Source organism: Herpailurus yagouaroundi, unplaced genomic scaffold (assembly GCF_014898765.1).
Source record: "Herpailurus yagouaroundi ecotype Mexico unplaced genomic scaffold, PumYag 246, whole genome shotgun sequence".
NCBI classification, from domain to species: domain Eukaryota; kingdom Metazoa; phylum Chordata; class Mammalia; order Carnivora; family Felidae; genus Herpailurus; species Herpailurus yagouaroundi.
Genome location: NW_024412463.1, coordinates 228,146 through 241,828, shown reverse-complemented (window position 1 = coordinate 241,828; position 13,683 = coordinate 228,146). Strand labels below are relative to the sequence as shown.

At 53.8% G+C, this 13,683-nt stretch overlaps 1 protein-coding gene across 2 annotated transcripts in view; it reads left to right on the top strand.

Moving 5' to 3' along the window:
• Positions 1–13,683, top strand: part of PREX1 (phosphatidylinositol-3,4,5-trisphosphate dependent Rac exchange factor 1) — a 186,391-nt gene that overhangs the window by 14,392 nt on the left and 158,316 nt on the right. Inside the window, exon 1 of one of the 2 annotated variants that reach the window (XM_040459807.1) lies at positions 12,056–12,085. The exons of the other annotated variant lie outside the window; for it this stretch is intronic. Coding sequence (XP_040315741.1) covers positions 12,071–12,085 — 15 coding nt within the window. The 5' untranslated portion in view covers positions 12,056–12,070. Of the gene's footprint in view, positions 1–12,055; positions 12,086–13,683 lie in introns of those variants that run through there. 2 annotated transcript variants of the gene reach the window in all.

Genomic DNA, 13,683 nt, shown 5'->3' with positions numbered 1-13,683 from the left:
TTTTCTTTTCTTTTCTTTTCTTTTCTTTTCTTTTCTTTTCTTTTCTTTTCTTTTCTTTTCTTTTTATTTGTATTTTAAATGGAGAGTTAAGAGGGGCAATGGAACATTTCTTCTCACCTTTGTTTCTATCAAATGGAAAACAAAGCCAAAGAGGGTTATGTGTGTGGTTTTTTTTTTTTTTAAGACTTATTTATTTCTAAGAGAGAGAGAGAGAAAGCATGAGTGGAGGAAGGGCAGAAAGAGAGAGAGAATCCCAAGCAGGCTCCCCACTGATAGTGAGATCATGATCTGAGCCGACCTTAGACGCTTAACTGGCTCAGCTGCTCAGGCGCCCCAAGAGGATCATGTGTTTTAAGAAAAGTAGGAGGCGGCACATTTCTCTTTGGAAGAAAGATGTGTTTAATAAGGAAAAATAAGCAAAAACGCGCTCTTCTGTTAAGAGGATGCCACCCTCATTGGCATCCCGAAGGCCGCCTGGCTAGCTGCACTGCCTCACCTGCCGGCCCTGTGGGCAGTTGAGCCCGAGATGCGTGTTCCAGTGTGTGGGTGCTCCCTCTGGGCCCGCGAGGTGAGTAGAGGGGGAGAAGGATGTTCTCCCTTAGGGTGACTCCACGATCCCCAGCTTCCGCCTCCTGGGGCCTGTGGGGCCGAGATTCCCACATCCGTCTGTCCTACTTTCTGAATCTTGCTCTGTACTTACACTCCTTTGGGAGGTCCTGGGGTGCAGACCTCAGAGAGAAAGCAGTGGGTTCCTGCAAAGGTGTGAGAGGGACCCTCAGCTGTCGTGTGGGGCCCCTGCTACCACCCCCGGTCAGGCTCAGCGTCTTAACTGCGCACGTGCAGCCCAGAGAGGAGCCCAGAGGAGCCCTCTCCCCTGCTTCCATTCTCCCACATCTCAGTTTTGAGAGAATAACGACAATAACAAGAACAATGATAACAGCACTGCTGTTGCTGATGAGAACAGCCAGTGCCGATTGTCAGAAGTCCTTGGTTGCAAGTGACAGGAGGTCCAGCTCAAAATGCCTTAGCAAAAATGGGAATCCCTTGGCTCATGTCCGGGAAGGGTCTGTCCGGGGCCTGGAGTGAGTTCTGATTGGCTGCCTTGGGTCATGTGGCTAGGTTGGGTGAGGGGCCCACCTGTGCCATGTGGTGGTGAGGGAGCAGTCGTTCTGGGAAGGAAGAAGGTCCTGGGACGGGAAGAAGGGAGGTACAGGGTGGGAGCGTCTCTTCTCTTGTCTGCTCATGTCTCCATCCCAGATAGGAAGCCTTTGCCTTCTCCTGAGTCTTGGGTTCCAGGTGAACCCTCTTGTCACCTGGCCTGCCTGGACCACCTCATGGCTTTTCCACTTCCTACCTTCAAAGCCTTGTTCATATCCTGCTTCCTTAGGAGGTCTTCCTTGACCGTTCTGGTTCTTTCCGTGGATCTAATATGTGTGAGGTGTGGTCAGTGGACGTGTCTCAAGCAGTGTGGCCTCCCAGGAGCCTGATGGGGAAGGTTACCTATGTTGCCTGTTTTATACGTGGGGAAACAGAGGTTAAAAAGGTTCAGCAACCTGCCCACAGTCACAGAGCATCCTTTCCTCTTACTGCAGACCCCGCTGCGTACATTTTGTCTTGTCTGAGGCCACACAGCCTGGGTTTGAATCCAGGCTGTGCCCCTTCTAGGTATTGTCTCCCTAGGAAAGTGACTTACCCTCTGTATCTGGGGGAAGAACATTCCAGGCACAGGGAACAGCAAGTACAAAGGCCCTGAGGCAGGAACATATTTCAGGAAAGAGGCTGGGGTGGCTGGAGCAGAATGAGCCAGGTGGAGAGTGAAGTCAAGGAGGTAACAGTAGGAGTGGGGGGACGGCTGGTACCTGGATTGTGCAGGGCCTTGTGGGCCACTGTAAGGATTTTGCATTTCACTGAGTGAGGTGGGGGCCCTTGGAACTTTTGAATGGAGGAGGGACAGAATCTGATTTAGTTTTTTTAATTTTTAAAAAATGTTTATTTTTGAAGGAGAGACAGAGCGTGAGTGGGGGAGGGTCAGAGAGAGAGGGGAGACACAGAATCGGAAGCGGGCTCCAGGCTCCAGCTGTCACCACAGAGCCCGACGTGGGGCTCGAACTCACGGACTGCGAGATCATGACCTGAGGTGAAGTCGGATGCCCAACCAACTGAGCCACCCAGGCACTCTGAATCTGACTTAGTTTTCACAGGACTCCTCTGGCCGCCAGTGGAGAATGGACTGTGGAGGGGTAGGGTGGAGGCAGAGGAGGCTGCCGGGGTAGCCCAGATAGAACACCATGGCAGCTGGGGCCTGGGGTGTTCTGTGGGTGGTTAGAAGTTCGTTAATTGCCTCTTTGTGCTCCTGTGTTACTTATTAGTTGTGTGACCTTGGGTCTTGGCTTTATCTGATTGAGCCTCAGTTTTCTCATCTGTAAAATGGGGTTAATGATGTTGCCTCTCTTAACAGGCTGTGGGATGAATTATATGAGGTGATAATTGCTGGAGTGCCTGGGTTCGAATCCAGGCTGTGCCCCTTCTAGGTATTGTCTCCCTAGGAAAGTGACTTACCCTCTGTATCTGGGGGAAGAACATTCCAGCCATAAGCGCCCAGCAAATATTTGTGGAATAAACCAGTGAGTGAAGGATGGGGAGGTGAGCCGCACCAGTCTGCCCGAAGCATCTACCTCTAAGATCAGCCCCAGAGTGGGAAGCATCCTGTATGCGCCTCCCCCCGCCCCTTACTCTCCTCCCCACACGGAGATTTGAATGAACAGAACCCAGAATGTTCTGGCAACAGTCGCTCCCTTTTTCCCGGTAACAAAGGCATCTTTGTTATGTCTGGGTGTGAAATCCATTTCAGAAATGAGGATAGTGCAGGCTCAGGAGTCAGCTTGTGAGGATGGGGAGGGTCTTGGGAGGAAGGCATTTCAGGGCTCAGTAGATGGACAGCCTGCTTCCTGACAACCCTCTGCCCTCATTTGGGTCCAGAATGCTCTGGACTTGGTATTATTTTGTGGAATGAGAACTATGTGGCCATTCCTGCTGAGTGACCACATCGGTCAACACTACCTTCGATAGCATTACCACTGTCTTACCTCACACACGCAAAGTGATAATACACAGTGCTGGTGTGGCTGTTGGCAAACAGGCAGTTCCATAGGATGCTGGTGGGAGTGTTGATGACTGGCGTCTTTCGGGAAAAAGTCTAGGAGTGCCTTTAGATATAAAAAAAAAAAACCAGGATGCCTGGGTGGTGCAGTCTGTTAAGCATCTGACTTCAGCTCAGGTCATGATCTCATGGTTTGTGAGTTTGAGCCCTGCGTCGGGCTCTGTGCTGACAGCTCAGAGCCTGGAGCCTGCTTTGGATTTTACGTCTCCTTCTCTCTCTGCCCCCCCCTGCCCACACTCTGTCTCTCAGAAATAAAACTTAAAAAATATTAAAAAAAAAAACAACACAACAAACCAATCACAATGCCCTTTAGTTCATTTCATTTGGGAATCTCCCCTATAGAACCCAGAGAAAAAAGGTATGTAACGACTTAAGTTTACAAAGACATTTGTTTCAGTTTTGTTTATAAATGGCCAAAAAAGCGGGGGGCAGGGGAAGTCACAGTAACAGAGGAAATTCTGACCAAGACTGTTGTGTGTCGATGCATTGGGCTGTCAGGCAGCTGTATAGAAGAATGAGCTTGATCTCTTCCCTTGATGTGGAGGGTTGCACACGCCGTGTACTGTTAAGCAAGAAAAGTTGCGAGTCAAACGTAGAGCGTGATCCCAATTTTGTGGGAAAAGGTAACGACAGTCTCTCAGTTCATGAACGTTGAGAAGGGCTCCGTAGGACGCACACCAGAATATTTACATCGTTGGTCTCAGGCTGACAATGAGGAGGGGTACGGAGAAGATATTTTATTTATCCTTGTATTTTTTCTTCTTCTTTTTTTTTTTTTGCGTTGCTTCACCAGCTCTAATGAACACCTTATTTCTCAAATTAAGATAAACTCAGGGTGCCTGGGTGGCTCATTCGGTTAAGCATCCAACTCTTGATTCCAGCTCATGGTCGTGAGATCGAGCCCCGTGTCAGGCTCCGCGCCTGCTTAAGATTCTCTCTCTGCCTCTCTGCTGCTCGCGCTCTGTCTCTCAAAAAAAAAAAAAAAAAAAAAAGAGGAAAAGAAAAGATAATGACTGGCTTCCCACTCACTATGTGGCAGGACTGTATATAATATTGGGTCATGTACGTCCTCTTACGGTGCTTTGAGAATCAGGATAGTGGAGCGATTGAGCAAGATTCTGAAACCAGCCTCCTTAAGTAAGTGAATCCAGATTTGACCGGCGGACAAAGACCTTTCCCTTCACGGAGCCGACATCCTGTTGGCCTAGGACTGTGCCTAGAACGTCTACAGCTTCTTGGCTGTCATGACTGGGGAGGCAGGATGTTGCTGGCATCTAGGGGGTAGAAGCCAGGGTTGTTGCTAAATATCCTGCAGGGCCTAGGGCGGCCCTCACGACGGTCGCCTGCCCCTGGATGTCAGCGGTGCCGTGGTCGACTCTGGGTCTGGCCCCGAGTAAGAGCTCAGCACATACTAGCCGGTCTGATGCCCTGATGACCTCAGTGTCTCTGTATTGGCCACCCATCTTACAGACAGGGCAGTCGAGGCCTGGAGAGGCATCACCAGTGAGGTGGGAGCAGGATGGCCGGTGCCTGGGCTCGGGGCTGCTCTGCCCGTCCATGAAGAGGGAAGGCCCTGACCCTGGGGAGACTCTGGAGGCCCAGAGCTTGGTGCCGGCTGCCCCTCCCGCCTCTCAGCCTGGCGCCAGCGCCGTCCTCCTCGTCTGCCATTCACTGTGACGCTCGGGCCAAGACGTGTTCTCAGCCCCCTCCCCACGTGTCAGGGCGTTGTCACATCATGCTGGCAGCCGTGGAAGGTGGGGTGGGGGGAGGGGGTCGCTTTATTTCAGCTCATGAGAAAGGGCTTGGGTCGGGCGGCTCAGCCAGATCACCTCGCTTCGTCTTTGTCCCTCCCTGAGCCTCAGTGTCTCAGCTGGGCAATGGAGCCGGCTGGGGAGTGCTAATTCCTGGCCGCCTGCCCTCTCCCGGGAGCAGGGCGGGTGATGGATGCGGAACTGCTCTGTCCACAGTAGTTAGTTTAGAAGGAGCCGTTGTGGAGCACCCCCTTTGCCCAGCTCGTGGTCGGGAGGCTGGCAGGAGTCGGAGCCCAGCGGCGAGGAGCTGGGGACGATCCCTTCGTAGGGAGGCTTCGTAAAGGCTCATAGTAATCCCTTTGCTGACATTTCTCGGGTTTCTGTTTCCTGCACCGACCTCTGCCCTGACCTCCAGGCATCTATATCCAGATGACGTTCTGCTTGGGGGTCTGGTGGGCATGACAGGCTCTGTGCTTTCCCCAGCTTAGCCTGTTCAGGCCCCCCTCCCGTCCAGTCAGTGGCCCCTCCGTCCTCCCACTTATCAGGCTCATCCGTGGAGCCATATCGATTTTACTCTTCCTCTTACACCCTAGATCAGCAAACCCCATTAGCTCTGCCTTCAACAACAACCCAGAATCTGGCCACCCCTCACCTCTCCACAGCTGCCACCATGGTTTCTGCCACCATTGTCTCCTGCTGGGACTGGTGCAGTCACCTACTCCCTGGTCCCTTCTACCGTTGCCCCCTGGCAGGTGGTTTTCCACACACATCCTTTGTGAGTCACATCACATGCCTCCTCAGCTCAAAACCCTCCCGTGGCTCCCACCTCACTCAGTATAAAGGCCACAGCCCTGAAAGTGACCTAAATAGCCCTTCAGTGTCGGTCTTTCCACTCCCCACGTTTACCTCTCTGACCTTGTCTCCAAATGTACCCAACGTATTCCAGCCGCAGGGCCTTTGCACTTGTGTCTGCTGGGTAGAGAGCACTCTGCAGGTATCCGTGTAGTTCGTTATCTCTGTAGGTCTCTGCTGAGATGTCTCACTTTATCAGTGCAGCCTTCCCTGACCGCCTCATCTAAAAATCGCACCTCACCCTCGTGCTCCCTCTTTCCCTTCTCTGTTGCATTTATGTTTTACCCCCTTGTTTGGTTATCATCTAGTCTCTACTCACTAGAATTTGAGCTCCTGGAGGGCAGGGATTTTTCTCTCTCCTGTTCCCAGACCTAAAACAGTACCCAACGCCAAGTGGGCACTCGGTAAATATTTGTAGAGGGAAGGAAGGAAGAACATTCACTCGTTGTCACTTATCTCCTGAGATTATGTTATAGATCAGGACTTTGGTATATAATATATGGACACCAAGGACACAGCTAAACCAAACAGTGGTGTGTGTCCTCAAGGGGCTCCAGTCCAGGGGAGAGAATGGACACATAAGTCATGACGCTGCAGAGTGGTAAGTGTTTTGACAGATATATCAAGATATCTTTGGATTATAAATGACAGAACCCCCAACTCGAAGAGTCTCAAGTGAAAACAAACAAACAAATACTTTTATGGGCTCACTTAGGAGTAATAACTTCAGGCATAGCTGGGTCCAGGTACTCCCTGGCTCACCCTTGGGCGTATAGCCGTCCATGAACCAAGGATCGCCCATCCAGGGGCCCAGCACTCTGACTGGTCAGGCCTGGGTCCCGTTTGCCATTGTAGATGGAGGAGAGGCTCAGCTCCTCCGTAACCACATATACCAAGATCAGGACTCGGGACTTGGCTTTCAGGGGGTCGCATTTTCGGGAGCTGCTGAAAAGGTGGATTGCCTGCGTATTCTCAGTGGGTTTTGGGGTGAGTGGCCCTGTCTGTTGCGGGTGGCTGGGAGATGGAGTGGGGGTGCTGCAGGTTTCCTGGTGACAGGTGGTCCCCTGTCTCTCCCCACACACACCTCCTTTGCCCCATCGCCCCACACTTTATAAATACTCCTGGCTCTCCGCCTTTCCACCGTCCTCCCTTGCCTGTATCACAAAGGGGCTCCAGATGGTGTGGCTCTTGGGGAGTCTGCCACGCAAATCTGTCAGGTTCCTACCCCCCCTCGCCCACCCCTCCCACATATGCTGGCTGTGGGCTTCTCAGATCCTTATTTCAGGCCTGAGGGAGGAAGGATGCTCAGGGTCCCTGCGTGGGCCTGGGGCTCTTTCTAGCCCACGGTGCTGGGAAGCCATGTTTTACACACGAGTGGCTTCACAGACCTCCTTTGGCCTTTTGGTTCCCAGAGATGCCCTGAACCAGACTGGCCTGCTGTTCCCCACCCACCCTGGGGTCTACGCCAGGGTATCTCAAATTTTACTGTGCACATGAACCACCTGGAGCCTTAAGTAAAGCACAGATTCTGGATCAGGACGCCTGGGGGGCTGGGGGTGCTGAGAAGCTGCATTTCTAATGAGCTCCCGGCAGATGGGAGACCCGTGCTGCTGGCCCGGGTACCACACTCTGAGTGGCAGTGGTTTACGGCGCCTTCTCAGGAAAGCCCTCCTTGGCCCGCCCCCTCCCCGCGCCCCAGTCTGGGTCAGACCCCCCCCCTTGGCTAGCTCTCAGGCTTGCCTCTTTTATCAGAGCCCTCGTCACAGAGGGAATGGGTGATTCACACTGTGTTAGATACACTCTAAGCTCCGGGAATCTTGTTTTCTGGTCTCTTCATACTGGCAGCAAGAATCATTTAAGGTCTTACTCTTACCCCGGCCAGGCACTGGGGAAGCAGCAGTGGGGGAAAAAAAAAAAAAGACAAATTCCTGCTGTCGTAGACCTGACATTTGAGTGGGAGGAGATGGACAATAAACAAGTAAGAACAACCCTGCAGTGACAAGCCCTAGGACAATGGCAATACAGGGATACGAACTGGAGTGTTGGGGCCTATCTTGGATTTGATGATCAGGGCAGGCCTGTCTGAGGAGGTAGGTGACTTGAGATAAGACCTGCACGTTGAGAAGTCACCCATGAGAAGAAAGGCAGGGGGCGCCATATTCCAGGCAGCAGGAATGGCCTGTGCAAAGGCCCTGAGGCAGGGATGGGTTGGGCCAGTTTCAGGATGAGCCAGGAGGCCAGCATGGCTGGGATGGAGTGAGTGAAGGGAGAGTGAATGGGAGAGGGGATCTGAGCAGCACGGTGGGAGCCGTATCACACAGGGCCAAGGTGAGGGGCTGGCCTTCTGTTGTAAGAACAGTGGAGGGTTTCAAGGCCAGGGAGTCCGTAGCAAGTGACTTATGTTTAAATTTTTTTTAAGTTTATTTATTTTTGAGAGAGAGAGAGAGAGGAGGGGAGGGGCAGAGAGAGAACCCCAAGCAGTCTCTGAGCTGTCAGCACAGAGCCCCGATGCAGGGCTTTAACTCATGAACTGTGAGATCATGACCTGGGCTGAAATCAGGAGTCAGACAAGGGGCACCCGGGTGGCTCATTTGGTTGAGCATCTGACTTCGGCTCAGGTGATGATCTCACAGTTCATGAATTTGAGCCCCCACATCGGGCTCACTGCTGACAGCACAGAGCCTGCTTTGGATCCTCTGTCCCCCTTTCTCTCTGCACGCTTTCTTAAAAATAAATAAACGTTTAAAAAAAGTGAATTGAATGCTTAACAGACTGGGCCATCCAGGTGCCCTGCCACTTATCTTTTAGAAGAGTCCCCTCTGAGGGCCCCTGGGTGGCTCAGTTCATTGTGTCTGACTCTTGATTTCAGCTCAGGTCATGATCCCAGGGTTGTGGGCTTGAGCCCCATATGAGGGTCAATGCTGAGTATGGAGCCTGCTTGAGATTCAATCTCTCTCTCTCTCTCAAATAAAAAAAAAAGAAGAAAGGAGGGTCCCTCTGACTGCTGTGAGGAAAGCAGTCTCAGGTGGGGAGAAGGAGAGAAGCGTGACAGGGTTTGAGCAAAAAGCCAGTTTCCATGGAGCTGAGAGCATGGCCTTGGCCATCACTTGCTTCGGGGCCACACTCCACTGGGCTCCATTAAAGGATGGCTTTAGGACCCTGCTGGGTGCTGCCTCGTGGCGGGCCTGGGTTTGCTTCTAAGGAAGTGGCTGATGCTGGGGGTGCAGGTCAGGAGGGGGGGGGGTCCCCCTTCTCAGAGCTTGTCAGCGACTGTGGGAGAACCCCACTGGCCGGGCTGACCTTTGACATCACCTCCCCGTACAGGCAGGCGGGGCTGCTGACAGAGGGGGTGTGCCTTGCCCTGCTTCCACGGTTCCTAGGAAAGACTGCACTGCTCTTGATACTAATAAACACTCAACACTGTGACTGCTGCAGCCGGTGCGAACAGTGGCTGATGCTTATGGAACGTTTCCTTTGTACGAGCGAGACTGCGTCCCCAGCCCTGAAGTTAGTTGGGGGACTTCGCGAGATGCTCACCATAAAGTCGCAAGAGAGTGCCTGGTTAGCTCCTTTGCACGGTTGAGAGACCTGAGCCCAGAGAAGTGCAGCAACCTGCCCAGACACCACCCAGTTAGTAAATGGCAGATGGGAAAATACTTTTAGAAATCCCCTGTGGGGCGCCTGGGTGGCTCAGTCGATTAAGTATCTGACCCTTGTTCTCGGCTCAGGTCAGGATCTCCTGGTTTGTGAGTTCGAGCCCCGCATCGGGCTTTGTGCTGACGGTGTGGCGCCTGCTTTGGATTCTCTCTCTCACTCTCTCTCTCTCTCTCTCTCTTTCTCTCTCTCTCTCTCCCCCCCGCCCCTCCTCTGCTCGTGCTCGCTCGCTCCCTCTTTCTCAAAATAAATAAACTTAAAAAAAAGAAATCCCGTAACCAGTTGCATCCACAGCAGTTTGGTTGCAGGTCGCCCATGTTACAGGCGTGCGTCTCGTGAAGTTGAATGTTCCGCGTGCGCTGTGGTCCTCGGGGCCCTCGTTTGGCGTTGAGAGCCTTAGGACGTGGGGAGCCGGGCCCCTTCTGCCGTCTGAGGGCCTGGGCTCCCTGTGCTTGGTGCTGACTGTGGGCACGTTCTCCAGCCTCCACGGTCCTCCGTTTCCGTGTCTGTGAAGCGGGGGAGGGCCGGTGCTGTGAGCCTTCGGCGAAGAGCGTGCTTGGGGGTTTGCACGGGGGCCTGGCACGTGTCAGGGCTCGGTGGTTGTTCACTGCTGTTACTGTCACTCTCGTTGTCTTTGTCCTTACTGACGGGCAGAGTGGCAAACAGAGTGGCCAGCTGCCCTGGTTTGTTTCGGACTGTCTTGGGTTCAAAACGAAAAGTCCCACATCCCAGGAAACCCCTCGGTCCTCGGTAACTGAGACAGTCGGCCACCCTCCTTGATAAAGTGCTTCTAAGTAAGTCTAGGACCCTGGTGTCAGCTAAGCTGAGATTTGAATTCAGCCCTGCCGCTTCCCACTGTGTGACCTTGGGCAGGTCTCTTGGCCTTCCTCTGCCTCAGTTTCCCTCTCTGCTCCTTTGGGGGTGATTGTAGTACGCGCCTCAGAGGGTTTCTGTGAAGTTTAAGCGAGATCGTGACCATAAAGGGTTCGGCGCGGTAGCTGTATCGAAATTGTCCGGGGGCCCAAGTGCACTGGGAAGAAACTGAGATGTTTTGAAAGCTGGATCCAGGGCTTTGCAAGGCCTCCCCTCCCCCACAGCTGGCTTCTGAGTCCAGCTGGCTCCGTCCCCCGCCACATCAAAGCTCCTCCAGTGGGACCCCAACAGGCTGGTCGGCCTCTCTCAAGGGGGCCTCCTAGGGCCTCTAGGACCCTCCAGTGGGGGCCGTATTAACAAAATGTGTATAAGACGGAACCAGATCCCTCGATGATGCTGCTTAGACGCACACAGGGTTTCGTGGAGCTTGCTCTTTACTCCCAGGATGCTACAGACAGCGTGCTCAGGTGGGCAGGGCTTCACAAGGGCATTTCGAACTTCTTCCGCTTTCGGTCCTGTCTTCATGTCCTTCTGGGGGGGGCGGGGCAGCTCGCCTGGCGGTTCTGAGAGGTCTCTGTGCAGATAGCCCCTGCCATGCCCAGCCTAGCATGCTGGGGGCGGGTATTGAGGATTAAGCGGGAGAAAATATGTGGGCACTCAAGAGGTGGTAGCTGCTGATTCTTTTAAATTGAAATGAACATTGTATGTGTTTCTGTTTCCAGGTTTAAGTCAGGGTCTTGCACAGAGCTGAAAATATTTCAACTTATTCCCAGTAAGGAGGGACAGATACATAGCTCTCTATAATCGAATGTAGTCAGATGATAATCACCATAGTAGGTAAATTTTATTGAGCACCTGCTGTGTGCCCTTTGGGTCCTTGCCGCCCTCCGGGTGTGCTCCAGGGGCCAGCAGTGTGGACAGGGCAGCCCCGGCCTGCCCCAGCTCTGCTTTCGGTCTGTCTGTGCTGGCGAATCACAGGCAGCCTGCAGAAATGTTGGTTTGGGTGTCATTCACCCCTTCAGTCCCTATACCACCACCCTGGAAGGTAGGGGGCTCCTTCCTAAAAAAGAGGAAACTGAGGCACGGAGAGACTCACACAGTTGGTAGAGTTTATAAAACAGTCTGTTAAGAGGCAGCCAGGACTCAAAGCCAGGCTACCCGGCCCCACAGCCCTGTTCTTGGCTGTCGCGTTGTACCAGCCAGTGATTGGCCAGCTGAGAACATGGAAAGGGAGCGGGTGGTCTGACTGGGGTAGGGTCGGCCGCCGTGGCACCTGGTCGAGTTGTACCTTCAGAGAGGAGGCAGCCTTCGCCAGCAGGGGAGCGGGCCTGCCTGGTCCCAGAGTGCTGCCTGTTCTGTGTCCCTGCCCAGCACCTGGTGGGAGGCCCTTGCTCTCTGCTCCAGCCTCGGGAGTTGCGCAGGACCCATTCTTGTCCTGCTGGGGAGTCGGAGGGGGAGCAGGGAGATCTCAGCCAGTAGCCCAAAAGCTGGTCATAGCACCTGCTTAGTGAAGCAGAAGATGGGCTAGCTCTTGAATTGGATATAATTCAAGACGCACAGGAACAATTTTTCATGAATGAATCAGGTCTCTGATCTTTCCTGAGGAGGGGAGGAGGTTCTGTCTGCGATCGGGTGCTCGGGAAAGGCCTTGATCTAGAAGCCAAGCCATGGATAATGGGCAGGAGCCTGTGTGTGACAGTCTGGGGTAAGGGCTCCAGGAGGAGGAGGAGGAGGAGGAGGAGGAGGAGGAGGAGGAGGAAAGTGCCGGTGAAGCCTGGAGATGGGCAAGAACTTGGTGAGTTTGAAGAGGTGCTGGTGTGGAGGGAGGCCAGGCCGGGAGGTGCGGAGGGTGGTGGGCACCTGGTACAGGGCCCGGCAGGTAAAGGTAAGGAGCCGAGAGCTCCTCCTGGTTCAGTGGGCGGCCACGGAGGGCCGGAAGCAGGGCAGCAGAGTGGTCCGATTTATGTTTTAAAAGGGGTTGCTCCGGTCAGAGTGTGGAGGCTGGGCTGCCCCAGGAGCAGCAGTGCCCCACTGCTTAGGTGGCAGTGGGGGGCCAAAGATGGTGGTGGCTTGGGTCAGGAGGTGGCACAGAGAGAAGATGACAGATTTGGAGCTGGCTCAGTCTTGAAGTAGTGGTTGGAGGAGTGTGGGTGGTGTGGCTTTTCAGTGGAGGGGGTGTTCGGCCTTGACTGGTCTGACCTGGAAGGCTTCCTGGAGGAGGTGGAGACTTTCAGGACAGGAGGGACAGGCTTGGGCGTTCTGGAGGTAGGGACGCAATGAGTGAGGGCAAAAGCGAGTTCACGTGAGGGGCAGGAGGTTGGCTTATGTAACCTCTTTCCAACCCTCGAAGGTCGCTGAATGAGCTCAGTTGTCCCTGGGGTTTTGACACTAGAGAAGAGGTTAAGGGTCAAAGGTTTGGGCCACCCGCTTGAGTGGGGGGCAAGAAGTGAGCCTAAGGAAAGTCAGGATATCCAGGCAGAGGAGTCTGAAGGCTCTCAGCGCTGGCCCTGGCCAGACCGAGGTCGTGACCCTCCTTGGGCCTCAGTTTGCTCAGGTGTCGAGTGGGGTCACAGCGAGGTACGAAGTGAGCGTGCCAGCGGCCTGGCGCGCTGGAACGGAGGGTGCCATTCCAGGGCCTGAGGCCCCTGTGCCAGGGCCAAAAAGAGCAGTTTGGTTTGCAAAGTGGCGCTTTCTGGGTGAGAACAGAGCTGTTTGAGGAAGGCGACAAGGAGGGGCCTGGGGGGCTCTTTCTCTTTTCCCTCTGGGGAGATCATTGAGGAGCGGGCACACAGAGGGGCAGTGAACAGAGACAGCGCTGTGGGCCTCATTTTGGGGGGTGGGGTGGGGAGCCGGAGCTAGGTCAGCTGTATGGGCCACTTAATACCCATGAACTTGCAATTAAATGCGGAAGTGGGAGACAAGGGGGCGGTAAAAGGGGATATTGTTCCCAGCTCCGGCTGGAGCCCTGGGGACATGGCCAGCCTCCAGCATGAATGGGCTTCAGTGTCCTGGGGGGCCTGGGGGGAGCAGGGGGCCGTCATTTGGCCCTTTGTCCTACTCTGCTGGACCCAGCCACAAAGGCAAGCTTGATTCCCATTCGGCTTCTTTGGGGGGGGGGGCGGTGGAGAAGGGGGGGCCTAGACCCCCCGCTTGGTCCCCTCCCAGGGCCTCAGGCAAAGAGTTCCCTCTGGGAACGGGGGATGATAGAATTTGGGGGCTCTCTAGAAATCCGCTTCTCACCATGACTGTACTGTTTCTTTTTTCCACGAAAAATTTTAATTAAAAAATTTTAAGGCATATTTTACACGCCAAATACACAATATTAAATGTAGGGCTTGATAAATTTTTACATATGATTTACCCATATAACCAACAGCCACATTGGATAGCAAA